The following is a 27,462-nucleotide window of genomic DNA, read 5'->3' as shown; positions in this document are numbered from 1 at the left end:
GTAAATGATTCTGCCTCCCATAAATATATAATTAGATAATTTAGAGATCAAACCATAAGCAGCTAGTCTTTTTTTGAGTTGCTCAAAATTGGAGTGGTAAATTAAAAACAATGGGGAACTTGAACTTTTCTCTTGTGTAGCCATAAAAGCTCCTTTTTGTCATACAGTAATTATATTCTGCCTTGTTTAATTTTTAAAAAATTGCCCTGGCCAGTTGGCTCAGTGGTAGAGCGTCAGCCTGGCATGCGGAAGTCCCGGGTTCGATTCCCGGCCAGGGCACACAGGAGAAGTGCCCATCTGCTTCTCCACCCCTCCCCCTCTCCTTCCTCTCTGTCTCTCTCTTCCCCTCCCACAGCGAGGCTCCATTGGAGCAAGGATGGCCCGGGAGCTGGGGATGGCACCTTGGCCTCTGCCCCAGGTGCTGGAGTGGCTCTGGTCGACAGAGCGACGTCCCGGAGGGGCAGAGCGTCGCCCATCAGTGCCGGGTGGATCCCGGTCGGGCGCATGCGGAAGTCTGTCTGACTGTCTATCCCCGTTTCCAGCTTCAGAAAAAAAAAAAATTATATCTGTGGATTAGACTCAAAGGAGGCAAATGACAAACAGCATGCTTCAGATTGAGTTATGAGACCACTTGAGAGAAATTTAGTATTTTATCTTGTAAAGGGAGAACAATTTAGCAAGAACCATACTTTCTGGCTATTTTCTTTGCAAGAGTGCTCTTTCTTTTACGGGTTGGCTCTTTACCTTTTAGAATTCAGCTTAAATCTTACTTCCTCAGGAAACCCCTTTGACACCCAAATTAATTTCAGCTCTTGCTTTTCTCCCCTCTTTTTTCCTTATTTACCACAATTTGTAATTGTGTATTCATTTCATGTCTAGCTCTAAATTATTAGAATCATGAAGTAACGAAACCTAATTTTGTTCAAAACTTCATGTCCAGTTCTTAGCAGCTATGTATTAGGATGTAGTGATATGAAAAAAACAGGATATTAAAGAAAAACAATTCCACTCACCCAAGTTCAAAGGTTCTGGTAGACCTTTATTTTTCTGCCTTGCTCCAGAGGTGCAAGAAACAGAACTTCTTTTGCTGTGGAACATAAACTGTGGTCTTGCTAGCCTGAACTGCGCATCTCCACAGCAGTTTGTTTCCATGGGTGTTGGAGACTGCAAGCTGACAGGGTCCTTGAGGTTTAGATTTGGGGGGGACAGAGGTGTGGGGGACTGTCAGTAAGCTGACAGGATCCTGCTGCCCATCCCTCCACCTCACTTGTTTGATTAAGTTGCTAGGGGCAATTTACCTTCCCTTCCTCTCACCCTTCCTTCTAGTGTTGGTTGATTTCACTTATGCCTGGTGGGGGAATTACTGTTTACACCTTAAATGTGTAACTTTGTATCTGAGACTTCCTTATTTGCATAGGGCTCTGCACTATATAATAAAGCAGACCGGGGGCTTTGCTTTGCTCTGCTCTGGCAAGCTATAGGCTGTTCAATGGGTCTTCCAGATCCTATCCTTTCTCTTTCTGTTTATTTTCTAATTCTCCACGGTTCCTACCCGAGACCTACTAAATTAGTTGGTATGGGTTTGCGACACATGGGTATTTATATTAGCTGTGATTTACCAGGGCAGTGAGGGTGTATGTGCATAAGTGTTTTGCAAGGGAGAAACATTCTCATTAGATTTGTTTTTAACCTTCTACCCTGATTCTGGTTATGTGTTTACCTATGGTCATTTTCAGTGCATATCTCTTGTCTTTGGTTGTTGGATTCAGTAATCTTTAATTTCCCCAAATGACATTTGCCATCATAAGGAAAGTATTCTGTAATTGATTGAGCTGCTATAGAGGTTGATCTAAATCACAGCTAGAGCTGAAAGTTCATGTCATAGGTGCTCCAAAGGATTGAATCCTTTGTATCTTGAGATGTTTGTAACATGAGTGCACTGTCTTCCAACTTTCTTATCCTTGTACTCTGAGAATTCATCTTCGGATTTCAGGTCTTGACAGAATATGCTGTTCATTAAGGGTCATTGCTGTTAGATGACATACATGGATAGTACTTGGCAACTGAAAGCCCTCAACAGTAAAATGCCGTGCTGCATGGCATCTGTGCTTTTACAAACAAAGAAGAGGGTACCAGAAAAAAAAAAAAGAAATTCTTGCATCCAATTCTCCTGTTTTGTTTTTGTTTTTCTTTCTTTTTCTTTTTCTGAAGCTGGAAATGGGGAGAGACAGTCAGACAGACTCCCGCATGCGCCTGACCGGGATCCACCTGGCACGCCCACCAGGGGGCGACGCTCTGCCCACCAGGGGGCGATGCTCTGCCCCTCCGGGGCGTCGCTCTGCCGAGACCAGAGCCACTCTAGCGCCTGGGGCAGAGGCCAAGGAGCCATCTCCAGCGTCCAGGCCATCTTTGCTCCAATGGAGCCTTGGCTGCGGGAGGGGAAGAGAGAGACAGAGAGGAAGGAGGGGGGGGTGGAGAAGCAAATGGGCGCTTCTCCTATGTGCCCTGGCCGGGAATCGAACCCGGGTCCCCCGCACACCAGGCCGACGCTCTACCGCTGAGCCAACCGGCCAGGGCCTCTCCTGGTTTTTTAAAATTATTAAATTAGTCATGTCTACACTTTATAAAGAGGTTTCAACTTTTCTAGTATAAAATATACCTCAATCACAATGAGGGGTGTAAGGCCAGTAGTCGCGGCCATTCACATGCAGGTTCACATTAGATTTGGGCAGATGGTAAAAAAAGAGTGGAGCCAAAGAATGGTAGGCCATTCCTTTATTAAAACCTTATGCCAGCCGACGAGCAACAAACACATAGGAAAAACAATTCCCTTTCACTCAAGGCTACCAAAGCCACTGACACATTCTCGAGTTCCACAACCAGGAGAATATTCTCTGATTTCTTGTAGAATCAAAGGCCCCCAAAAACCTCAGTAGGGCTCCCAAAGCCCTTCAGCTCTGGTTCCCCATCTGCACACCTTCTCCCTTCTGCCAACATGGCTTCTTCCTCAGTACCCTGCATTTTCTCTGCTCTCACTCTGCAAACATGGCTTCTTTCTGTCTCTTCTCTTTCTCTCTCTTTTCAAAACTTTCTGGCATGAAAACCTCTCCTCCAAGGCCCTGGTTGGCTGGCTCAGTGGTAGAGCGTTGGCTCTGCATGTGGAAGTCTCGGGTTCCATTCCCAGTCAGGGCACACAGGAGAGGTGCCCGTCTGCTTCTCTACTCTTCCCCCTCTCCTTTCTCTCTATTTCTCTCTTCCCTTCCCACAGCCAAGGCTCCATTGGAGCAAAGTTGGCCCAGGCGCTGAGGATGGCTTCATGGCTTCTGCCTCAGGCACTAGAATGGCTCCGGTTGCAATAGAGCAATGCCCCTGATGGGCAGATCATTGTCCCCTAGTGGGCTTGCCAGGTGGATCCCGGTCGGGGATATGTAGGAGTCTGTCTCTCTGCCTCCCTGCTTCTCACATCAGAAAAATACCGAAAAAAACCTCTCCTCCAGCAAACATTAGCAAAACACTGGCCCTTCCCAAGCAGGAAGGTAATTTGTAATTTCACAGATCACATATAGCTGTCACTGCCCAGCTTCCAATGCAAACTATAAGTGGAGAAACATAAAAATCACATTTTACAAACTTTTTTGACCAACAAGGGGTTTCAAGGACCTATAATGAGAAAGATATTTTTTATGGGGTGCCCTATAACAGTACAAAAATGGGGGGAAAGCAAAGTATGATAAACTGCAAGGTTAACTACTTCCATTAGTTGTGTTCTCTACTGGTTATTGTTCTTATTTTCAAGGGGATAAGGGAGGGGGTGTCACTTAAAAAAATCAGACAAGGACTAGTTCAGATAGGGATTAGGAAGGATGGCGCGGCTCCACTTATCCACGAAGAAGCAGCAAATCTACTCTGTGTCTTTGGTATTTGGTGTGAGGGGTTTTGGAAAATGTTTCTTGATGTACCCACCTTAGATGTTCACATCTAGTATACTGATGATCAAAATTCATACGTTTCGGCCTGGCCGGTTTGCTCAGTGGTTAAGCGTCAGCCCAGCGTGAGGAAGTTCCAGGTTCGATTTCTGGTCAGGGCACACAGGAGAAGCACCTATCTGCTTTGCCACCCTTACCCCTCTCCTTCCTCTCTGTCTCTCTCTACCCCTCCCGCAGCCAAGGCTCCATTGGAGCAAAGTTGGCCTGGGCACTAGGGACAGCTCCGTGGCCTCTGCCTTAGGTGCTAGAATGGCTCCGGCCACAATGGAGTAACGCCCCAGATGGGCAGAGCATCGTCCCCTGATGGGCATGCTAGGTGGATTCTGGTTGGGCGCATGCAGGAGTCTGTCTGACTGCCTCCCTGCTTCTAACTTAGGAAAAATACAAAAAAAAAAAAAATCATGCGTTTCAAGACAGATTTTTGTACATTTTGTGGATTCTCAGAAGCCCTTACATTTCTCAGCGTTTTCTCTGTCCCAGTACACCTAAAGGAGATAATGCTGAACTAAATCATTTTAAATTTCTTGTTAGTAACAGGGACTCCTGAGGGTGGCCAAGAACCCCCCTGGGGAGAGAAGGTGATTCTATCAGAATTGAAAGGAAGGAGAGGTACAAATAGTAATAGTTGAAAAGGGTTCCATCTGATTCTCTGGATCAACTTTGCACTCCCTTTGCTTCCTTATCCCTAACTGGCCCAATTACTCTGTTACAGGAACAGGTGTGAGGTGGAAGAATTTTTCTTTCCTTTTAGGATTTCCCTGCTTTTCCCACGTAGTTCCTCTGCCTGGGCTGCTGCTTTCTCCCCTAGCATGACTGGCTCATTATCCAAGACTCACTTCAGTGATTAGCACCTCGGCTCAATCATTTCCTGGTTTCCTGGGCAAAATTAATGATTCCCTTTTAAGGTCTTGAACAGTTGTCTGTTCATATCATGAATTTAGCACTTGCTGTGCTGTATTGAAAATATCTGCCTAAGGGAGAATAATAGTAACCATTTATTATTTGTGCCAAGGACTGAGCTAATATAATGACTAAGCTTCAGAATGTTACATGATGTAGTGTTTTAAATCTATGAAGGTCCTTGCAAAACAGATAATTCTTGTTTTTACATACAGGTTAAGATTAATTACTTGCCATGGTTAAGTCGGTGAGAGGCTGGGATGAAATTGGAAACTATTTTTGATATTAAGAATATGAGGATGGCCCTGACTGGTTGGCTCAGTGGTAGAGCGTCGGCCTGGCGTGCAGAAGTCCCGGGTTCGATTGCCAGCCAGGGCACACAGGAGAAGCACCCATCTGCTTCTCCACTCCTCCCCCTCTCCTTCCTCTCTGTCTCTCTCTTTCCCTCCCACAGCGAGGCTCCATTGGAGCAAAGTTTGCCTGGGCGCTGGGGATGGCTCCTTGGCCTCTGCCCCAGGTGCCAGAGTGGCTCTGTTTGCAACAGAGCGACGCCCCCGAGGGGCAGAGTATTGCCTCCTGGTGGACAGAGCGTCGCCCCCCTGGTGGGCGTGCCTGGTGGATCCTGGTCGGGCGCATGCGGGAGTCTGTCTGACTGTCTCTCCCCGTTTCCAGCTTAAGAAAAATACAAAAAAAAAAAAAAAAAAAAGAATATGAGGATGACAGCCCTGGCCGGTTTGCTCAGTGGTAGAGCGTCGGCCTGGCATGCAGGAGTCCCGGGTTCGATTCCCAGCCAGGGCACACAGGAGAAGAACCCATCTGCTTCTCTACCCCTCCCCCTCTCCTTCCTCTCTGTCTCTCTCTTCCCCTCCCGCAGCCAAGGCTCCATTGGAGCAAAGTTTGCCTGGGCGCTGAGGATGGCTCTGTGGCCTCTGCCTCAGACACTAGAATGGCTCTGGTTGCAACAGAGCAATGCCCCAGATGGGTGGAGCATCGCCCCCTGGTGGGCATGCTGGGTGGATCCCGGTCGGGCGCTTGCGGGAGTCTGTCTGACTGCCTCCCCGTTTCCAAATTCAGAAAAATACAAAAAAAAAAAAAAAAGAATATGAGGATGAATGGGACACATGTGGTTTCTTCCCTCAGGGAACTCCAACTCTTACAGGACAGCCTTCAAATGGTAGTAAATATACAGCATTTAGTAAATGCCTAATATGTACCAGTTCATTAAGGATATTATTTCTAGCAGGTAGGTGGTGATATATCCATTTCACAGAAGAGGATCTTGAGTCCAGCTAATAAGAGGTGGTGCTAAGCTTTGAACCCTACACTCTCTAATTTCAAAGTCCTTGTGACACAACCCTGTCTTCCTGGATTCCATATTCCATGTGCTTATTATAAGCACATAGTAGAGGCACAATAAAAAGTGTTAAATGAATACAGTACGTTTCAATAACTAGTGTTTCTACACCACAAAAATATTGTTACTTTTCTATTAAAATATTTCTTAGTCTCAGCTCTTTTCTCATTCCTACATAAAGGGTCCCAGGGGGTAAAGTAAAATTTAGAAATGGACATTTTTAAAAGAAATTGAGCATATTGAAACTGGGACACCCCCTCATACCCCTCCACAAAACAAGAAGAATAAAAAGAATTTCATGAAGACCTCATTTAAATTTAAAGAAAAATATTATCTAAACTGATAAATTAGTCACTGTTATAATACCAAAAGAACATTGGATTGTCTACTAAAGGCCTAGCATCCAATACAGATGCTTATAGTGGTGTAAAATAAGATAATTCTTTTGTCCCTGAAATTGAGTTCTTTAACAAAATAAGAATAATAACTAATGGTTGCTGTGAAGATCAAATGAGAATACCACCTAATTTAATGCATAACACATACTTGGCACTCAGTAATGATTCTGCATTTCATATTTTATTTTATTTTATTTGGTTTAGATAGAGCAGGAGAGAGAGAGAAACACTGACGTGTTCCACTGATTTATGCATTCATTAGTTAACTCATATGTGCCTCAAGAAGGGATTGAACCCACAACCTTAGCGTATCAGAATAATGCCTTAACCAACTGAACTAACAGGCCAAAGCTGCATTTCATATTTTAAAAAGTGAATACGGCCCTGGCTGGTTGGCTCAGCAGTAGAGCGTCGGCCTGGCGTGCGGGGGACCCGGGTTCGATTCCCGGCCAGGGCACATAGGAGAAGCACCCATTTGCTTCTCCACCCCCCCCCCTTCCTCTCTGTCTCTCTCCTCCCCTCCCGCAGCCAAGGCTCCATTGGAGCAGAGATGGCCCGGGCGCTGGAGATGGCTCCTTGGCCTCTGCCCCAGGCGCTAGAGTGGCTCTGGTCGCGGCAGAGCGACTCCCAGGAGGGGCAGAGCATCGCCCCCTGGTGGGCAGAGCTTCGCCCCTGGTGGGCGTGCCGGGTGGATCCCGGTCGGGCGCATGCGGGAGTCTGTCTCTCCCCGTTTCCAGCTTCAGAAAAATACATACAAAAAAAAAAAAAGTGAATACATGAACAAATGGAATTAAAAACAAAAACAACTTAGGTTAAAATGTAAGAAAGCAGAATATGTTTAAAAAAAAGTCATTTATATTAGTCATTAGAGAAATGCAAATTAAAACCATGATGAGATACCACTACACACCTACCAAAATGATTAAAATAAAAAGAAAAAAACATTGACAGTAACAAATGCTGGTGAGAATGAGGAAAACTGGATAATTTACACATTGCTGGTAGGAATTTCAGCCTGTTATGGGGGGAAATCACTCAAAGCCATGTTCTGAAATAGACTATTTTATTGTTAATTTTTATCTCAGTATAGGAAATGTTAACAGCTATGAATACTTATACAGATTTCCATTTCTGGTTATTTATTTATTTATTTATTTATTTATTGCATTTTTCTGAAGCTGGAAACAGGAAGAGACAGTCAGACAGACTCCCGCATGCGCCCGACCGGGATCCACCCGGCATGCCCACCATGGGGCGACGCTCTGCCCACCATGGGGCGACGCTCTGCCCACCAGGGGGCGATGCCCCGCCCATCCTGGGCGTCGCCATGTTGTGACCAGAGCCACTCTAGCGCCTGAGGCAGAGGCCACAGAGCCATCCCCAGCGCCCGGGCCATTTTTGCTCTAATGGAGCCTTGGCTGCGGGAGGGGAAGAGAGAGACAGAGAGGAAGGCGCGGCGGAGGGGTGGAGAAGGAAATGGGCGCTTCTCCTATGTGCCCTGGCCGGGAATCGAACCCGGGTCCTCCGCACGCTAGGCCGACGCTCTACCGCTGAGCCAACCGGCCAGGGCCCATTTCTGGTCATTTATCCTAAGAAAATATTCTCCCAAAATATAAATGCTGTAGATAATATCATTTGTAATAATAAAATATCCACATACAAAAAGTTATTTCAAGAGGTAGGCAATTAAGTACATTACAGTGCATCAACTAACTGTAATATAGTTTAAGTAACCAGTTGATAAATATGAAAATAATGGTTATACAATTATATACAAGAAATGCGTATAAGATTAAATGCATTTTCCTTGGCTGGGTAGCTCAGTTGGTTACAGCGTTGTTCTGATACACAAAGGTTGTGGGTTCAATCCCCAGTCAGGGATACAAGAATCTACAAGAATCAAGCAATGAATGCATAACTAAGTGGAACAACAAATCAGTGTTTCTTCCTCTCTCTCTCTCTATCTCTTCCCTTTCCTCCCTTTCTCCCTTCCTCTATTTCTAAACTAATTTTTTTTAAAAAAGAATACATGCAATACTATTTGTTTAATGTTGCTTTAATGTTTATGCAATTTTAAAACATAAGACTGAGGTATAACCAATAGAGTATCAAGTTATAATTTACTTCATTGAATGGTTAATGTTTTAATTAAATGTAATGGGGTGACATTGGTTAATAAGATTATCTAGGTTTCAAGTGTAGATTTCTGTGATACATGATCTATATATTGCATTGTATGCCCTCCATCCAAAGTCAAATCACCTTTCATCATCGTCATGTATTTGGCTCCCTTACCCCTTACTACCTTCCTACGCCCTCTCCTCTGGTAACCACTATACTTTTGTCCATATTTATGACTTATTTCATTTAGCATAATATTCTCAAGGTCCATCAATGTTGTCACAAATGGCATTATTTCATCTTATGGCTGAGTAGTAGGTTATTTAATTTTTTAATTTGACATTAACAATTATTTTAAATTTTTTCTTGAACTCTTGGTTTTGTATATTTCCAGTTCTGCCCACTTTGCCGTTTAATATCTAATGAGAATACGAACAGCTTCAATGGCAGTTTAATAAGACATTTGCAAGTCAGTCACACTCTGTTTTATGATGATTTCATAGTAAGTATCTTTTTTACTTTTACATTGTCTTTGTGCTTCTGTGTTAAGCTTGCCTTTTTAATCCAAGTGAATAAAATTATAGAGGAAAAATGTATATATAGCTGAAATGTTAAGTATTAGCATTAATTAAGAAATCATAAAAATATAGTATTTTATAAATTTGGCTATTAATATTAAAATAGTTATCTGCCTTAGACAAAATTATTTTCTTTGTGGTTTATATAATTATCCATTCATTGTATAAGAAGCCAGATTTCACCTTCAAATTATTTTAGTTTCTACTTTACTCCCTCTCTCTGTATAGTTATATTTTTTATGAACTCGAAAACTTATATAGCTGAGATGAAACCACATCAGCAATGAAATGACTCAGAGTTTGCTCTGCATCCAGTTGCTTTTACAGTAGATTGAATGGCTGTCAACAGATACACAGTATTTTTAATTCAAATTTTATAAACACAAAACTCATTTCATAAACTTTATTAAACTTAAAAAATATATTATGAAAAATATTAAATAAACACAAAAGTAAGACAGAATAGTATAATAAACCCCCTTATACTCCTCCTCTACCCATCATAACTACCCACTCACGGCCCATCTTGTTATACTAGGACTCTTTTTTTGAAAATGCAAGAAAAATTAGGTATTGTATGAACAGTCCTAATACTTATGACTGTATTTATTTCCCACGATCAGAAATGAGAATAGTAAGTAAAAAGTTAACGTAGCCTTTGTTGTACTTCAGTCCATGCATTGCCATATGAGGGTAGTAAGGTCCTGTCCTCTGAGTCACTTTCAGCCTGTTACAGGGGGAAATCACTCAAAGTCATGTTCTGAAATAGACTATTTTATTGTTAATTTTTATCTCAGTATAGGAAATGTTAACAGCTAAATTTGAATTTATATATAATTTCAGATGACTTTGTGTTTTTTTATGCTATTTCAAGATAGAATTTGATAATTGTTAAAGAAGTTCTCGAAGCCAAGTTGATTCCACTACCTATTCTGGCTGTTCACATTCAGTTCATTCTTCCCAAGATCTTTCAAAGTATGAATCCAAAGCTGGTCAGGGTGAAGCCATTTTGATGAGAATATTTCTCACCCATTCAGAACCATGTTCTTGGATATGGAATTGAAATTGAAACAGTGTTTAGTTTTGATTTTTTTGTTTCCTCAGCTACTAAGTACCATGCTAAGCACTTTATACACATTAGCTCATATTATTCCTTGCAACAACTTCTGTCAAGACAATACTGTATTATTATCCTCACATAGGTATGAAAAATCTGAAGCTCAAAGATTGATCAGTTACCTAAAAAACAACTAGTATTGAGTCCCAGATATTATGGTCTTCTATTCTTATGGCTCTCCTTTATATTTTATTTATTTGTCTTTATGGTTTTATGTTTCAGAATGGACTTCCAACAGAGATTTTAATTTTTTCCCTTTTTTTTTTTTTAGTTTTTTGAGGAGATGGGTTACAAAAGATAGACTCTTAATAGTTTTTGTTTTGCTTACAGAAGGTGCTGGCTTAACGTTTTGAATGTCGTTTTTTTTTTGAGAAAATTTGCACCTTTATTTTGATGGGATAAAAACAGAAACAGTAATGGGAAATTGAGATAACATTACAACTCAGTTTCTTTTCTGCCCATCAAAAAGATGCACCACAGGAAATGTTACTCATGCTTAAAATGTTCCACTGAGCCACTCAAATAAAACTGCAAATACAGGAAATTTTGAAATGGATTTTCAATGTTTTCTGAAAACATTCTTTATTGGTAAGCAGACAATTCAAACTTTTTGATTAATAAATGAAGCCTATTTTATTTTTCAAGTGCTAATGATAAAAAAATTTCAGCACAGCTGTTGCATTTAAAAAAGTGAAAACTACATACTATGTTTCTAGCTCAGTAAACAGATGAACCTGATGTCTCTGAATGACATAACAATTGAGCATTGTACAGTACATTTGAATGCCATTTTGACCATAGGAGGGCAAAGAGAAAAAGAGTTTTATTTTCAATAGTTTTCAGATACTTAGTAGTATTGCTGGGACTGCTGAAACCTATGGAAATGTCTTAACTTTACTCCATATTCTGACCAGTTTTTGTTTTGTTGATTTAAAACGACTTGTTAGATCAGATAAAAGAAAATTTAATTCCAACTTAAGACTATTTTGTTGTACAGTATCCAGCTAGTCCATAGGCAGTAAAATGAAATAGAAAATGCTCTGGCCTCAAAGCAAAAGTCCTAGATTCTTTGACTGTTTTTAGTGGAAGGTTGGACATATCGCTCAACTCTGTTCATTTCCTACACAAGGAAGCATTATAATAACCCTCCCCTTCAATTTTGTGAAACTGTCTCTAATTGTATGTTTCTAATTATTTTTATTAATTGTAGGATTTTAATATAATTGAGGAAGCTCTTATCCGAAGGGTATTAGACCGGTCGCTTCTGGAATATGTGAATCACTCGAACACCACATAATGTTACTAAAAGGAAAAGGAAGGAGACCACACGATTACACCATTTGTTAAGATGCTGCTTGAACAGTTGGAGACAAATTGTCAATGCCTGATGGGCAAAAATGTACAACAGTTACACGTTTATCCATCTTTGTTGTTATATTACATGTTTAAACTGTTTTCATTTTGATGGTTTAAATCTGTTTTACATTCCTGAGTTTCTTAGACACATAACAACAAAAAATAGTCTCCATTAGTCATTAATATATAAAAGAACATAAATCTAGGATTTGTGGGTGAAGGATCTTTACTTGCACATTGGATGACACTGTGTATAAGGCTTTGTATTAATAAATGCCATCATGGTTGATCAAGATAACTAATCTTTGTGTAAAAAGGTAGAAAGTGAAACAATTTGTGGACACCCAAGGAAATATGAAATCTGTTTCGATGCTCATGCTTTAATTACTAATAGAATGATTAGTGTATCTTGCATACAACAGGTATCTTGCATGGTAGGAAAGGAAAAGTTTGGAAGTCAATGAAGTCCATTTAACCAAATTATATAACATAATGTAACAATTTCATGTTAGGAATGTATGCTTAATTCTTTTACTTTTTATAACTGCACACATAAGAATTTAATATTATATTTTTAAACATTTGTAGCTTATTATTTAGAGATATTTCTATAATGTAGGCAATTTCTTAAGAACCATTAGCTGATATTTACAGTGTCATATTTACAGCTCCATAATTTTTACTGGAAACCAAAAGGGCTTTGATATCATTTTTATTTCACCCTTAAGAAAAAGTATAAAAATAAAAGATAATTACTGAAAACCAAACAAAATGCATAGCTCATGACATTGCTGTAAGGAAACACTCTTTTAGAACTCTGCTAGCCACCCTGGATGTCCTTGGAGTGTCCTGTCACAGCTCACAACCCTCTTCCCCAACCCCATGAAAGTAACAGCTACATTGATGTCAACAGTAATCGCTTCCTTGCATTTCTTTAGTATTTTATTACCCAAGTGTGTATCTCTACACACTTTTTAAAATCTTATCTATTTAAAATTGTTTTTAGATACAGCTTTTACATCCCTTTTTAATTTACATGTTCCTCCACCTTTCTTTTTCTTGAAACTTACCTGTTGAAGAACCTGGTCTTGTGACTTACAGAGTTTCCCCAAATCTGTCTTTTATGGATTGCAGACTTATGGGGCAATTTAGCAAGTTACTCCGTCCTCTGAATATTGACACACTGAGCAAACTTTTGGCACAACTATAGGTCCTAATGTGTTCTTTCATCAGAGGGCATATAACGTCTGGTTCTTTCGAGTCTCTCTCTTTTTAAAAATTTATTAATTTTAGAGAAAGAGGAAGGGAGAGAGAGAGAGAGAGACAGACAGAAACATTGATCTGTTCCTATAAATGCCCTGACCGGGAATCGAACCCACAACCCTTGCTTATTAAGACAATGCTGTAACCAACTAATTTATCTGGCCAGAGCTGGCTCTCTCTTTTTGTGAAGTCAGCTAAAATTGATACTCAGTGCTAGATGCACTGATTTATTGTGGGTTGAGGAATATTCTAATTCTATGATTTCTTTTTTGTTTATTACTTGGAACATTTTTGTAGTGAAGACATTTTTCCCCACATTCATGATTTTGTAAACCAGTGGTAATGTTCATACAGGGAAGGGAAAACAAGTATTTGAGTTTTTTCCTTTATTTACCAATTTTCAAGGTAAGAAACTTGTTTCCTATCATCTAGTTTAAGTATTGTGAACTAACTCATGGTTTCAAACATATTTCATAGACTTTAATCCATTTTAAATATTACCTTATTAAAGCTCAAATTGTCCCATTCATCACTGGGTGCCTCATCAAGTTCTCTCTGAGTCCTGACACTGTTCTAGCAATCTTGAATAGCTTCCTTGCTGTCTCATATGACAGAATATCCCAGGCTCAACTTGTATGTTTCCTGCCCTAAACATGGAATTGGCCATTTCACTAAAACTCCTATTTGATCATTTTCAGTGGTAAATGGTATTTCAAAATTATAATTGGGGCTGGTACGCTTATTGCAACTAGATTTACCACATGTTTCTGGGAGAGTGCTGGGAGATTATATATATATATATATATATATATATATATATATATATATATAGTATTTTTCTGAAGCTGGAAACGGGGAGAGACAGTCATACAGACTTCCGCATGCGCCCAACCGGGATCCACCCGGCACGCCCACCAGGGGCGACACTCTGCCGCGACCAGAGCCACTCTAGCACCCGGGGCAGAGGCCAAGGAGCCATCCCCAGCGCCCGGGCCATCTTTGCTCCAATGGAGCCTTGGCTGCAGGAGGGGAAGAGAGAGACAGAGAGGAAGGAGGGGCGGTGGAGAAGCAAATGGGCGCTTCTCCTATGTGCCCTGACCGGGAATCGAACCCCGGTCCCCCGCACGCCAGGCCAACGCTCTACCGCTGAGCCAACCGACCAGGGCCATATCTTTGTATTTTAATAATAAAACACTTCATGAGTTTATTTTGGTATTTCCAAGTCAAATCGAGTACTACAAGGTTTTTACCTAATCCTTTTATTTTAACTGTATCTCCATTTTTCTGTACCGAAAATCTTGATTTTCCAGGACACAGGCCGTGATAGAGTTAGAATATCCCACAGATACTAATTTCTTTTATCCTCCTCACACATGCAACAGTCTCAGAAAATCAGTACTAATATAACCACCACCAATATTTAATTTAAAAAATTAAACATGTTTTATTTGCTCTCCTCATCCTCCCCTTATGTCTTAAAGTCATATTATATCTACATTTTCAGGACATAGTGGTATGGTATGGTATAATATAGTATACTGTCTCCCTCTGTCCCTGTTTAGTCTTAATTCTTCAAGTAACCATGTTCAGTGCTTGCCACCAGTCCTTACTTGATAGCTCTGTTTTTCATATATGGCTTTTTTTTTTAAAGACAATTTTAACGGGATGACATTGACTCATTAGGGTACATATATTCAGAGAAAACATCTCTAGGTCATTTTGACATTTGATTATGTTGCATACCCATCACCCAAAGTCAAATTGTCTTGTGTCACCTTCAATTTGGTTTTCTTTGTGCCCCTCCCCTCCCCTTCCCCCACCCCAACCTCATGTATGGCCTTTAATGAATCCAGGACAGAATAATGTTTCCATCTTGAAAGCAAGCACAGAAGCTCTTAAGACTAGTTAAAATGTTATTTGGCTGCAGTTAGCTTTTAAATTTAATCATTTATACTCTTTTTTGTTTTCTTACACATAAATGTAGTCATAATCGTGGTGCCCAAAATATCTGTAATAAACTATCCATTACTTCCTAAAAGTCTTGCTTATGATTCTGCCATTTCCTACAAGGTAATTAGAAAAACAGAAAGCCAGTGAAGTTTAGAGGGCTTTAGTTCCTCCTTTTTGGTTATTGACTTCACAGCAGTGAACAAGTAACAACAGATTTTTAGTTTCACAACCTCTCTTCCTCCAATTTGGATGGATCGTCCAATAAAGCGAAACCTGTTGGACAAGTACAAAAGGAGAGGAACTTCAGAGGTAATCATCAGACTGAAAAGCTAGTCCCTGAAAAAAAAAAAAAGTATATTTCTGAGACAGAAAATAAATATTTGTTAATTTAGAGCAATACAAAAGGCATATTTAAGTCTGTAAAACTTGAAAAAAGTTCAAAACTTTAAATACCATGTTTTAAATAAAGCTTTAAGTCACATACCACTATTGACCTCAATACAGCAATTCTGCCTCTTGTCCCTGGATTCCTCTTATAATTTGGCCACCTACAGGAAAAATTAGGTGCTGGCCGCCTGAATTATTTTGCCTTTTGAATTATTTTGAGTTCTAAAATGGTCAAGTGCAGATATTCATTGTTTCACTGTGCCTTTAACCTTTTGTAAAAAGGAACTTAGAATTCATTGTTTAAACAATGAAAACTAAGATTTGAAGCTGTTGACTGCTAATGAAAAGGTTCACTTTGTTTCTAGCACCTCGAGATACAGCTTTTCCAAGGCCTTCCAAGGGAAATCGGATTCCTATATTATTATTCAAATGCTAAATTCTTCTAACCCTACAAACACCGATGGAGATATTCCTTTCATGTATTCTTTCACCCAGGTTTTTAAAACATAGGTTGAAAGGTGTGTTGAGAATCTGTGAATCTGCATTAAAGTGAGTTCCAGGTCAGATCTTCAAAGATACCCTGGCTCCAGCGGTGTTGGCTTCATTACTTTTACTGGGTGCTAAGTGTCTTTCATTTTGAAGTGAGCTTATTCCAGTTGTTGAATGTTTATTATGTAATGTGTACCTTTATGCACTGAAGTTATTTTTAAAAAGTCATTAAGAGATTCATTCTTTTCTTATGCAACTGCAGAAAAAATCTGTACCATGATCAGAATTTAAAACTTACAGTTTTTTCTTCTGTAGATATGTATTGTGAGAAATAAAGAATGGCAGGACCATTGCTTTCATTAAAATATCTGTTGTGTCTATTCTTAAGTGTTGAACTTGATAATTTTTTTACGCAAGCCTAATAAGCTTTTAAAATTGTCATCATTCAGCAATATTTATCACAAAAATAGACCTTCAGGCCACAAAAATGTAGGCCTATCAGGACATTTGGCAATGTGTAGACATTATTTGTAGTCATAACTGGGGTTTCTATTGGCCAGGGATGTGGATAGAGACCAAAGATGCTGTTCAACATTCTACAATACACATGGCAGCCCCCTTGCAGCAAAGAATTACCAACAGTGCAGAGGTTTAGTAACCCTGATTAGGCCAAAGTAATACTGATCACTGGAGTTATTGGTTCTGCTTCCAAGAGGCTTCACTGAGATTTAAAAGGTAAAATGTATATGAATTCTGTATCTTACTCTCTGCTAAATATGATGTTGGTCAAATAAGTTTGTAACTATGATGTATATGGTTGCTGGCTCTGGGTGTGAGAGACAGGCTATATACTGACAAAGTCATTATAGCCTAGGGCTTAGTTTTAAGACTAAGCCTTTCCCTCCCTTCTAATACTAAGATCTTCTCAGAACTAAGCTTTTCCCCACACCCTTGACTGCTGCATGATGTGAGGTGGTGCACTCTTATGAGGAATCCCATTTATGCCTCAGATAAGTGGCTTTGTATCAGACTTCCATATTTGCATATTGGCTTAAAGGCTTTAATTTTCTACACTATAAAATGAAGCAGACCAGGGGCTCTCTCTCTCGCTCTCTCTCTGTTCCTGCTATCAGCATTGCAGAGGCCTCCCTGATCCCCTGCCCTCTATGGGAAAAGCAGATTTTCTCCCTTTCCCTTGGCTTTTCTTGTGGCTTGCCTGTCTTGGTGAGACACCAATAAACAGAATGGCCCACCATCCTCCGACTCCGCCATTTTTCTTTACCATCTGCCCGAATTCAATGAGAACCTGCATGTGAATGGCCACGATGGCAGCCCCTGGCCATACATATACACTAAGTTTTAGGTGGCTGTAACTGTCATATGTACCCCAGTTTAGGATATGCTCAAACATATATGAAAGCTTTTCAGATTTTTCACAAGAGGTATAGGCCGGAACACAGCTGTTATTGACATGACCAATGCTGAGTGACATTCTGAAAGATAGAGGATGAGTGGAGAAGACTTATTGTTGCCATCTAGGCTAAATTTATTGAAGTCGGTAAGACAATATTACAGAGGGATACCGATATCTGAGATCCTTGAGGCTAAGATCTTATTACCAGAAAATCATCTGGTATTTTAATCCTGCAGTTGTCAGAGAAAGTCACACATGGATCTTGATTAAGACTAATCATTGCCCCCAAGGCAGCCATATGAGAGGCTCAGTGAAGGTGAACAACATGGAAAGATGGGTCTAGATAGATTAGGCCATGCTGCAGTTATAACAACCTCAAATCCTAGCATTCAACTAAGGTATACTGGATCCTAGCTATTCTCCAGGCGTTGTTCTCTAACCTCAGAATTACAAATTACTTTGATCTCATGGCATTTGTATGACACCATATGCCTCCCCAGTTACTCCTCAATATAACAGTCTGGACAAGTGGTTGGTTATGCAGGTCACACTGGCCTTATTTCCAAATACCATCATATTGGGGATTAGGGTTTCAACATAAGAATTTTGGAGGGACACAAACATTTAGTTCATAACATGTTTGTTGCATAGAAAAATGAATAGATGACAAGCGGATCAGAGTTCTCATGTTAGTTCCTCTGCAGAATCTTTTCTCACTAGCAGTCTATATGGAGAGCAAACTTATGATAAAGAGAGCAGCATTATGTACAAATTTGCTAATTATTGTTTCCCAGAACTTAGCACAGCACTATGCACCTATAGGCACTCAATAAATACCTGATAAATAAATTAGCAAATCAGTTGTAGTTTGAGAAGCATAGCCAAAATGTTCTTTTTTTTTTTTTTTTTTTTTTTTTTTTTTTTTTTTTTACAGAGAGACAGAGTCAGAGAGAGGGATAGACAGGAACGGAGAGAGATGAGAAGCATCAATTATCAGTTTTTCGTTGTTACACCTTAGTTTCTCATTGATTGCTTTCTCATATGTGCCTAGACTGTGGGGCTACAGCAGACTGAGTAACCCCTTGCTTGAGCCAGCGACCTTGGCTCCAAGCTGGTGAGCTTTTGCTCAAACCAGATGAGCCCGCACTCAAGCTGGCAACCTTGGGCTCTCGAACCTGGGTCCTCTGCATCCTAGTCCGATGCTTTATCCACTGTGACACGGCCTGGTCAGGCCAAAATGTTCTTAATGAATAAGATCTTCAAGCCAGATGCATCTCTTCTCTTTACAGATACACCTGTTGAGTGAACCAAACCACCAGGCAACTTCTTTCCTTAGAGTTCTAAAACAAAGATTCAGTCCAGTGGTATAACTCTTACTGGAAAAGCAGTATTAATTTGCCTCCTAGATTCAGTAATATTATAGGCAAGGTGCTAAATCTGAAAGACAGCTGTACATTATATTTTATAGTTGCTGAATTTAATTTGCTCCAGATAAGGTAGTATAATAACTTGTTACATAGTTAATCTAGGTAGCCAAATAAACTTAGCTAAACCTTGTAAACAGATAAAATGGAGAAAATGTTTAGTTATTTCCATTATATTTTGATAAGCCTCTAAGTGTATTTCACTTTATCCTTTTTTGTGTGTGTGTGACAGAGTCAGACAGAGGGACAGATAAGGACAGACAGACAGGAAGGGAGAGAGATGAGAAGCATCAATTCTTTGTTGCGACACCTTAGTTGTTCATTGATTGTTTTCTCATATGTGCCTTGATAGGGGTGGGGGTGGGGGCTACAGAAGACCAAGTGACTTCTTTCTCAAGCCAGAGACCTTGGGCTCAAGATGGTGAGCCTTGCTCAAATCAGATGAGCCTGCACTCAAGCTGGTGACCTCGGGGTCTCGAACCTGGGCCTTTCGCGTCCCAGTCCAATGCGCTATCCACTACACCACCGCCTGGTCAGGCCCACTTTGTCCTTTTGACACATCTGTAATAATGTATGTAAGAGGGTCAGATTCTTACATGTCCTTTGACAGTATTTCAAGGGTATGTTCTACAGAAATTTCACCCTTGAAACATTCGATTTTAAAATGATCTTAAAGTGAAAAACAATAATTTTATAACTAAAAAAATTAAGTAGTCAAACTCATAGAAAATAGAAGGGTGGTTGCCAGGGGCCAGTGTGAGGTGGAAAAGGAAGTTAGTTGTTCAATAGACATAGATGACAAAGTTCTAGGGACGTGGGTAACAATGTTCATAGTTAACACTACTGTACTTTCAAAAATAGTTAAAATGGTAATGGTAATCTTTACATTATATATATATATTTTTTACCACAATAAACTAATAAAATTGGTATGTGGATAAACCACATATCATGGTGTATATTTTTTTATGCCACTTAGTTTGGGAAATTATAATTGTTGGTGAAATTTAGGAAAAAAGTATTATCTCACTGACAATACCTAAGGTTTCAAAAATAAATTATTTAAATATAGCTACTGAACAATTCTCCCTGTTGCCATTTTCCTGCCCACTGGTTTCTTTCAAGACTTCTGAAGAAGTTTGGGCCAGCCCAGCTTCTGCAGTGCCCTGGGGCCAGCAGCAGCCTGCAGCTAGAAGCTTCCTTCAATGCGCCTCTGGGTGGTATCGTAGCAGACTATCACCCATGAGATACTTCTTTGTGTACAAATAGTCTTCCTTGGGACCTTAGAGGACAGATTTTCCGCAAATTCTGACAGCTTGGCACCACAGTGACTTATCTGTTATCCAGTGAGCCACAGCTGAGACCTCTCCAGCAAGGTCTGAATCTTAGCCCTAGTGGAAGTGGTAGAGCCCTTCTTTGGGTACCTATTTTAACTCTATATTACTTTAATATTTTAATTGATTTTAGAGAGAGAGGAAAGGAGGGAGAGAGAGAAAGAGAGAAAAACATCAATCTGTTTCTGTATGTGCCCTGACCGGGGATCGAACCGACAAGCTTTGTGTATGGGGACGATGCTGTAACCAACTGAGCTATCGTTCAGGGCTCAACTCTATATTACTGTAAAAAAAAAAAAAAAGGTGTTCATTTGAAACAGGTGTAATTTTGTTAACCAGTGTCACAGCAATAAATTCAATAATAAAATTAATACGGAACACTTCATGAATTTGCGTGTCATCCTTACACTGGGGCCATACTAATGTTCTCTATATTTTTCCAGTTTTAGCATAGAGAGTGAGCACTCAACTCTATATTCTTTATTTTAAAATTATTTTTATTGTATATATCATATATTTTGATTGCGCGCGCGAGAGAGAGAGGCAGGGAGAGACGAGAAGCATCAACTAATAGTTGCGGCACCTTAGTTGTTATGTTCATTGATTGCTTCTCATATGTGCCTTCACAGAGGTGCGGGGGGAGCTCCAGCCGAGCCAGTGATCCCTTGCTCAAGCCAGTGATGATTCCACGCTCACTCTGGGACCCTGCGCTCAAGCTAGATGAACTGACCCTCAAGCCAGCAACCTTGGGGTTTCAAACCTGGGACGTCATTGTCCCAGGTCGACACTCTATCCACCAGTGCCACCACTAGTCAGGCTCAACCCTATATTCTTTAGATTTCTCTACTTCTTATGTCAATCTATTAAAGTTAAAAATTAGTTATACTAAACTTTTTCAATTCAAATTACTGTGTCTACATTTCTCTTTCTCAACTTGACCCAGACTGTTATATCAGATTATGTTGATTTTTCCTGAGTACCAACAAGAAATTTGCATTGCTACCATCAAGATTTTTCTGGCTGTGGGAAGAGAAAAAGAAGAGTTGAGAATGCTGAGGTCCAAATTCAGATAGTAATTGTTTGTTGACCGGAGGTGCAGAAGTTTTGTTCTCTGACTCACTGAATTTCCTTTCTCTGTTTAAAATTGAATGCTGACAGAAAAGGTGAGATCCTGGCAACTAGATGGGAAGGAATTCATGGAGGATTTGGAGGGTCCTGACTCCCTGAGCCACACCATAGTGTGGCTCCCTTCCTCACAAACAGGATGGCACTGTCATTGTAGTATACACTGAACTGGAATTCAGGGGTGGGTGATATTTTGGAGACAGAGAAGAAGAGCTCTCTGTCCGCTCAGCCAACTTTCTTCAATGACATTATCCTGAGACAAAGTCTGTCAAACAGACCAAACTGGGTATGTGTTGTCCCAAAGTTACTGTTGACAAACAGGAAATCTAGGAGTGTAACCCAGTCTTGACTTTTCAATTTAAAAGCCCTGCTGATGTAATAAAGTTTTTGGTGTTTACTTTTAGGAAGTTCTCCTAAAATGAAACTGTTAGACAGGTTACTATTAGAATTTATTAGAATTGTAGGCCTAGGCCCTTGCTGGTTGGTTCAGTGATAGAGTGTTGGCCCGGCATGTGGATGTCCCAGGTTAGATTCCTGGTCAGGCCATGCAGGAGAAATGACCATCTGCTTCTCCACCTCCTTCTACTTCACTCACCCTCTCTCTCTCTTCCCCTCTTGCAGCCATGACTAGATTTGTTCGAACGCATCTCCCTGTGTGCTGAGGATGGCTCCTTGGAGCCTTTGCCTCAGGTGCTAAAAATAGCACAGTTGTGAGCATGACCCCAGATGGGCAGAGCATCTGCCCTAGATGGGGGTTGGCAAGTAGATTCCAGTCGGAGCACATGTAGTAGTCTGTCTCTCTATCTTCCCTCCTCTCACTTGGAAGAGGAGGGGAAATAAAAAAGAATTGTAGGTCCAGCAAAAGTCCAACCTGTGTAACAGGCCTGTGACTTATTAAAATCCACAAGGCAGAGTGTCCTAATTCCTAAGAGAGCTTCAGGCAGTTTCTGCACCACAATACCTTCAAACAACTGAGTTGCAAATGAGATATACCACTTCTCTCTCCTCAAACAGGGTCAGCTACTAAATGTCCTTTTAGGTTCTCCCCTGGCAATAGAAACAATCTTAGCAGGCAATATCAGAGAGCCAGACTGGTTGACAATAAAATTTTTACCATCACCAAGTCAACCAATTGATGCTCTTGAGACTCAGTGGTTCTCTGCTTTGCTTCATTAACCCTGTCTGGCAGTGAATGGTACATATCTTATGGTTTCTTCTTCTCTATCCATTCTTTAAGTGGAAGTTTTCATGGTAGTTGTATTTATTCTGCATTGTGGTATATAGAGGTGGTTGCTAGGAATCACATTTATGATTTAATCTAAGGCTCCAGGATCATGAGATATTAAAACTGGACCAGACTGACTCAATTAAAGGAAAAGTAAGAGATGTTGGACTGGAAAAATACTGCCCTCCCTGACATTGCTTCTAAAATAGCTGGAAGGGAATTAGATTGTCTCCTTTTAAGGAAGTAGTAAATGCATACATGTTGAAGGGGGAATGCTTGGAATAATGAAATTTTATGTACAGAAAGAAGACTGTATATGTGCTAGAGGGTTCTATTTCCCTAAAAATTAGGCTTTGTTTGCTTTTTAAAGCTGGCATTAAGCTTTTGCTTCCACTCTTGCACGGAACTAGTCTTGTTATAGTTGCCTTTGTCCTGGCTCTCAGCCCAGGATAGAACAGTGTCCAGCGAACATTAATAAATGTGTAAGGAAAGGAAGGGAAAAAAAGGAAAAAGAAAAAATAATGTAGGAGGGAAGAAGGGAAGAAGATAGAGAAAGAAAGAGGGGAGAGGGGCAGGGGCAAGGGATTTTTTCCCCTAATTTCTATCTTTCTCTCAAAGAAAAAGTGAAACATGAGTTTATTTGCTGAAATCTGTTGCCATTTCTGGTCCAGGCTATAGCTCTGCCTCTTAGGACAGCAGCATATCTTATATAGTGAAACAACTTTAGCTGAATTCAGGATTTCTGTTTCATTGTTCCTGTGCTCTCTGTTTATTTTTCTCTTCTTCAGCAAGGGAGAAGACAGCTGCCCCACAGCTTGTGTTAACACACCTTCCAAATTGAAACTTAATGGAGACTGACTAGAACATAATCATCTGAATTCCATGTTCTTGGAAAAGTGTGACTGGCATAAGTTGGGACTATATACACCTCTGTTCTAATCAATTGTAAAATGGAGGCTGAATTCCACAGGAGAAATAAGGTCACTGGGCTACTAATATTATTTTTAAATGACAGCTCCACAATAGCACAGAAAAATACTGCTGACATGAAATTAAATGTCAATAGCATAAAAATGCATATTTATAATGTCATTTATGAAGGAATTGACATTTAACTGTCCTAAACTGGGATAGACTAAAAAAGGATAAGTTCCTTTATTTTCTATACTTAATCTCCACTTTTAAGTTTTCACGTATGTTAATTTGCAGAGTTGTGAAGCGAGAATTTAAACTTGCAACGGAAAGTAACTTAGTTCCTCCTCTTTGCCTCTCCCTCTCCTAAAGTGTTGATTCAATTAGAAAAACGGGTTATGGTTCAATCAGAAGAGTAGAATGCCCAAAAAGTAGTTCAAAAGAGGAAATTTAATATAAAAAACTAATTACAAAGATGATGGAGTCACTGAAAGACCAAGTGTGACCATGAGGCAAACACAGAAGCCACTGAGAAAAGGCAGGGACTGTCCAGTGTGAGCTGGGACCATAGAGGGAAGGGCAGTCTTCCAGAACCTGAAATCATGAATAAAGCCACGGTCTGAATCAGAGAAAGAGGGTAAAACTCTGTCACCCAATTCCATTGTGAGGGTGGAGGGGTGCATCCCACACACCAAGCAATTCTCAGATATCAGCTGGGTGTCCTATAATTCAACTCAATTCGAACACTATCTACCTGGAGATAGTGTCATATCCACAGGTTTAGGGAGCAGTCCCACAAGACTACCACCCCCTACCCAGTCCTTTCAGATGCCAATTGGAAGTCCAGGTTGTCACCTATGCTTCTGATTGGCTATAGATCAGGTTCCCACGATTCTCTCCTTGGGATCAATTTATTTGCTAGGGCAGCTTACAAAACTCAGGAAGCCAGTTTACTCATTAGATTACCAGTTTACTACAAAAGGATATTTATTTACTGAGGAACAGCAAAATAATGAGCTGGGTAAAATATAGGAAAAAAGGTGCAGGGTTTCCTTGCTCTCTTTAATCTCCAAACTAATGTCACAATGACAAAGACTACTCAAAGACCAGATGCAATGCACTGAGGAGCTGAGGGGAGGCAACAGTCCTGGTCAGCAGATCAAAGGACTGAAGCCCCATCCCCAGCCTTACACAGATATTTATTAACAAGTACAAATAACTCAAGGAAGCAGAAAGAAGTTCTCAGGAGGTCAAGGACAAGGAACATGCTGACTCCTAATCTCTGTTCTGAGAGCCTAAGATTTTCTTTTGCTAAATTTTATCCTGCTGTTTTGCTGTTTCCAGCACGCATGTTTCCAGCACAGGGTCAGAGAGGCCCCTGGATTCTTATCTGCTCAGCGCTTTCATCCTAGGGTGCCTCTCTGTCTCTAATTGCTATCCTAACTCTGCATGTTTTTAAGAACTTTCTTTTTTGTTGTTTTTTTAAACTATTTTTTCTTTTTATTTTTTAATCTTTTTCATTTATTTATTTATTTATTCATTTTTAAAAAGGAGAGAGGGTGAGAGAGAGAAGAGAGAGAGAAGGGGGAGGAGCTGGAAGCATCAACTCCCATATGTGCCTTGACCAGGCAAGCCCAGGGTTTTGAACCGGCGACCTCAGCATTTCCAGGTCGACGCTTTTTCCACTGCGCCACCACAGGTCAGGCCTAACTCTGCATGTTTTCATAGCATGTCCTCACAAACTAGAAGCTCTATGAACCCTGTCCTTCTAAGTTTTTGTGGAGGCTTCATTACATAGGCACCATTGATTACATCATTGGCCATTCTTAATTGAACTTAATCTCCAGCTACTCTCTTCCCTGGAAGTCTGGGTGTGGGACTTAAAAAATTCTAACCATTTAATCACATGGTTGCTTTTTTGGGTGACCAGTCCTCATCCTCAGGGGACTTAGGGACTTTGAAAAAGTCATCTCATTCACATAGCAAAAGACAGTTTTAATTCATCACTTAGGAAATTACAACGGTTTTAGGAGCTCTGTGCTAGAAAATAGGGACAAAGACCCACTATGTGTTTATTATAAATCACAATATCAGAGAGGGGAAATACCTTGGCTTCTTCCGTCTTTCTTTCTTCCAGTCTCTCATCAGTATCTCCTATTGGCTGAATATACAAATAAATCAGTTGGCAAGGAAAAATGGAAAAGTTTGTAAGAGTGAGCTCCAGCAATACAGCATAACGGGGCTATTGGAGAAATGGATCTGAGTTGAGAAGCTAATGCCCAACTCAGACACTTGGAGCTACAAATAGCAAAAGAGCCAACTGAGACTGGTTTAATTTGTTTTTTTTTGTACTTTTCTGAAGCTGGAAATGGGGAGAGACAGTCAGACAGACTCCCGCATGCACCCAACCAGGATCCACCCGGTACGCCCACCAGGGGCAACGCTCTTCCCACCAGGGGGCGATGCTCTGCCCCGCCGGGGCTTCGCTCTGCCGCGACTGGAGCCACTTTAGCGCCTGGGGCAGAGGCCAAGGAGCCATCCCCAGCGCCCAGGCCATCTTTGCTCCAATGGAGCCTTGGCTGCGGGAGGGGAAGAGAGAGACAGAGAGGAAGGGGGGGGGGGGTGGAGAAGCAAATGGGCGCTTCTCCTGTGTGCCCTGGCCGGGAATCGAACCCGGGTCACCCGCACGCCAGGCCAACGCTCCACCGCTGAGCCAACCGGCCAGGGCTCTGAGACTGGTTTAAACCAGAAAGGTTTAGGATAGCTTCTGTATTGATTAACTAAATGGCTCAGTTACATCAAGTACCTACACTCTTTTCATCTTTCAGCCCTGCCCTCTTCAGTACCTTGGCATACTGTTTTCAGGATGGTTAGAGAGTTCTAGGCAGCACAGGACAGGAAACCATCCAGACATAGCATGGAATTGTTTATTCCTATTTGTCTGGTTTATGATCAGCAAAGTACTTGCTAAAGTGCTTCAGAATTCCTTACAACCTCCTTTGTCATAATTGAGTTACATGCACATCCATGCCTAAATCATTGGTAAGATATGGAAATGGCCCATCCAGATTGGCCGAACTCCAATACGGATCTTCCCGTTGAGCTGGGAATGAACATTGCCTCCTATAGCACATAGCTGGACAAAGCAGAGAAGATACCTGAACAATGATCATGATTTGTTGATTGGGGGATGGAAGCGGGGGGTTTATGAATGTTTGTTGATAGGAACATGGTGCCTGTTATAGTTTCCCTTTCACATTATTCACTTAACTTCGTTCCTACTCAGCCTGAGGCATTCATCTGCCTGTGTTTGTGTCGGGTGGGGTGAGGTGAGGAAAGAAGAAATTAGAATTGATTCAACAGGAACAAAAACAATGCGGCTTTTTTTGTTTTTTTGAAGATCATTTCCAAAACAATTAAATTATATCCCTTCAGTCAATAGGTTTATTTATGTACATGGTCAGGCGTAATATTGCAAATATTTAACAACTGGAATCAAATTAACAACTTGTCAGTCAAGACAACTACTAACAGATCAGAAAGGACAAGGTGGAAAAGGACTAGCAGAGGAGGACCTGTGCCAACCAGCTGAATGTCAATACTGCACACGGTACTAATTTAAAGACATCGAAGGGTAAACAGTGAAACATGAGCCTCCCCCCTTATCATCCCCCAACTTCCCAGTTCACTTCTTCAAAGGCAACTACTTTTACCAGCAAAACTGACTTTTCATGCTCTGAAGTAAGACAAAACCAGGCTTTGTCAAGGAAGAAATTAAATTTCTAGATTCATTTATGTATTTCTTTAGGGTGCTAATTATCTGGCCTAGTGGATTTGATTAATTTTACATATGGGAGGGCCCAAGCATCAGTAAGTGGCATGGGGAAAGGTCCATTCTTTTCAGTCCAAAGTAATGTGGTTGCAAAAGAGAGACCGAGCTCTGGAAATGTGTGTTAGGTTGAGGGGAGTGTTGAGGAGTGGGAAGCTGGAAGCACCTGGTCTTTATGGGCTGTTCAGAACCAACGCGGGGTAACACTTCATGTAAATCCAGTGACGCAGGATGTTTAGACAAATAATTCTCCCTCCTAGAATGGCAGAAAGGACCCCAAAGAATGCCATAGACAATATC

General features: G+C 40.7%; 1 protein-coding gene and 1 non-coding gene across 2 annotated transcripts in view; one reads left to right on the top strand and one right to left on the bottom strand.

The window, feature by feature from the left end:
• Positions 1-13,867, top strand: part of RNF125 (ring finger protein 125) — a 34,592-nt gene extending 20,725 nt beyond the window's left edge. Inside the window, exons 5-6 of the mRNA XM_066247388.1 lie at positions 9,154-9,261; positions 11,665-13,867. Coding sequence (XP_066103485.1) covers positions 9,154-9,261; positions 11,665-11,751 — 195 coding nt within the window. The 3' untranslated portion in view covers positions 11,752-13,867. The remainder of the gene's footprint in view (positions 1-9,153; positions 9,262-11,664) is intronic.
• Positions 13,868-20,437: 6,570 nt separating this feature from the next.
• On the bottom strand, positions 20,438-20,544 carry LOC136315794 (U6 spliceosomal RNA). The gene has a single exon (XR_010727581.1). It is a non-coding gene; the product is annotated as a U6 spliceosomal RNA (small nuclear RNA).
• Positions 20,545-27,462: the final 6,918 nt, after the last annotated feature.

This window comes from Saccopteryx bilineata, chromosome 11, assembly GCF_036850765.1.
Source record: "Saccopteryx bilineata isolate mSacBil1 chromosome 11, mSacBil1_pri_phased_curated, whole genome shotgun sequence".
NCBI classification, from domain to species: domain Eukaryota; kingdom Metazoa; phylum Chordata; class Mammalia; order Chiroptera; family Emballonuridae; genus Saccopteryx; species Saccopteryx bilineata.
This window is presented reverse-complemented; position numbering and strand designations above follow the sequence as displayed.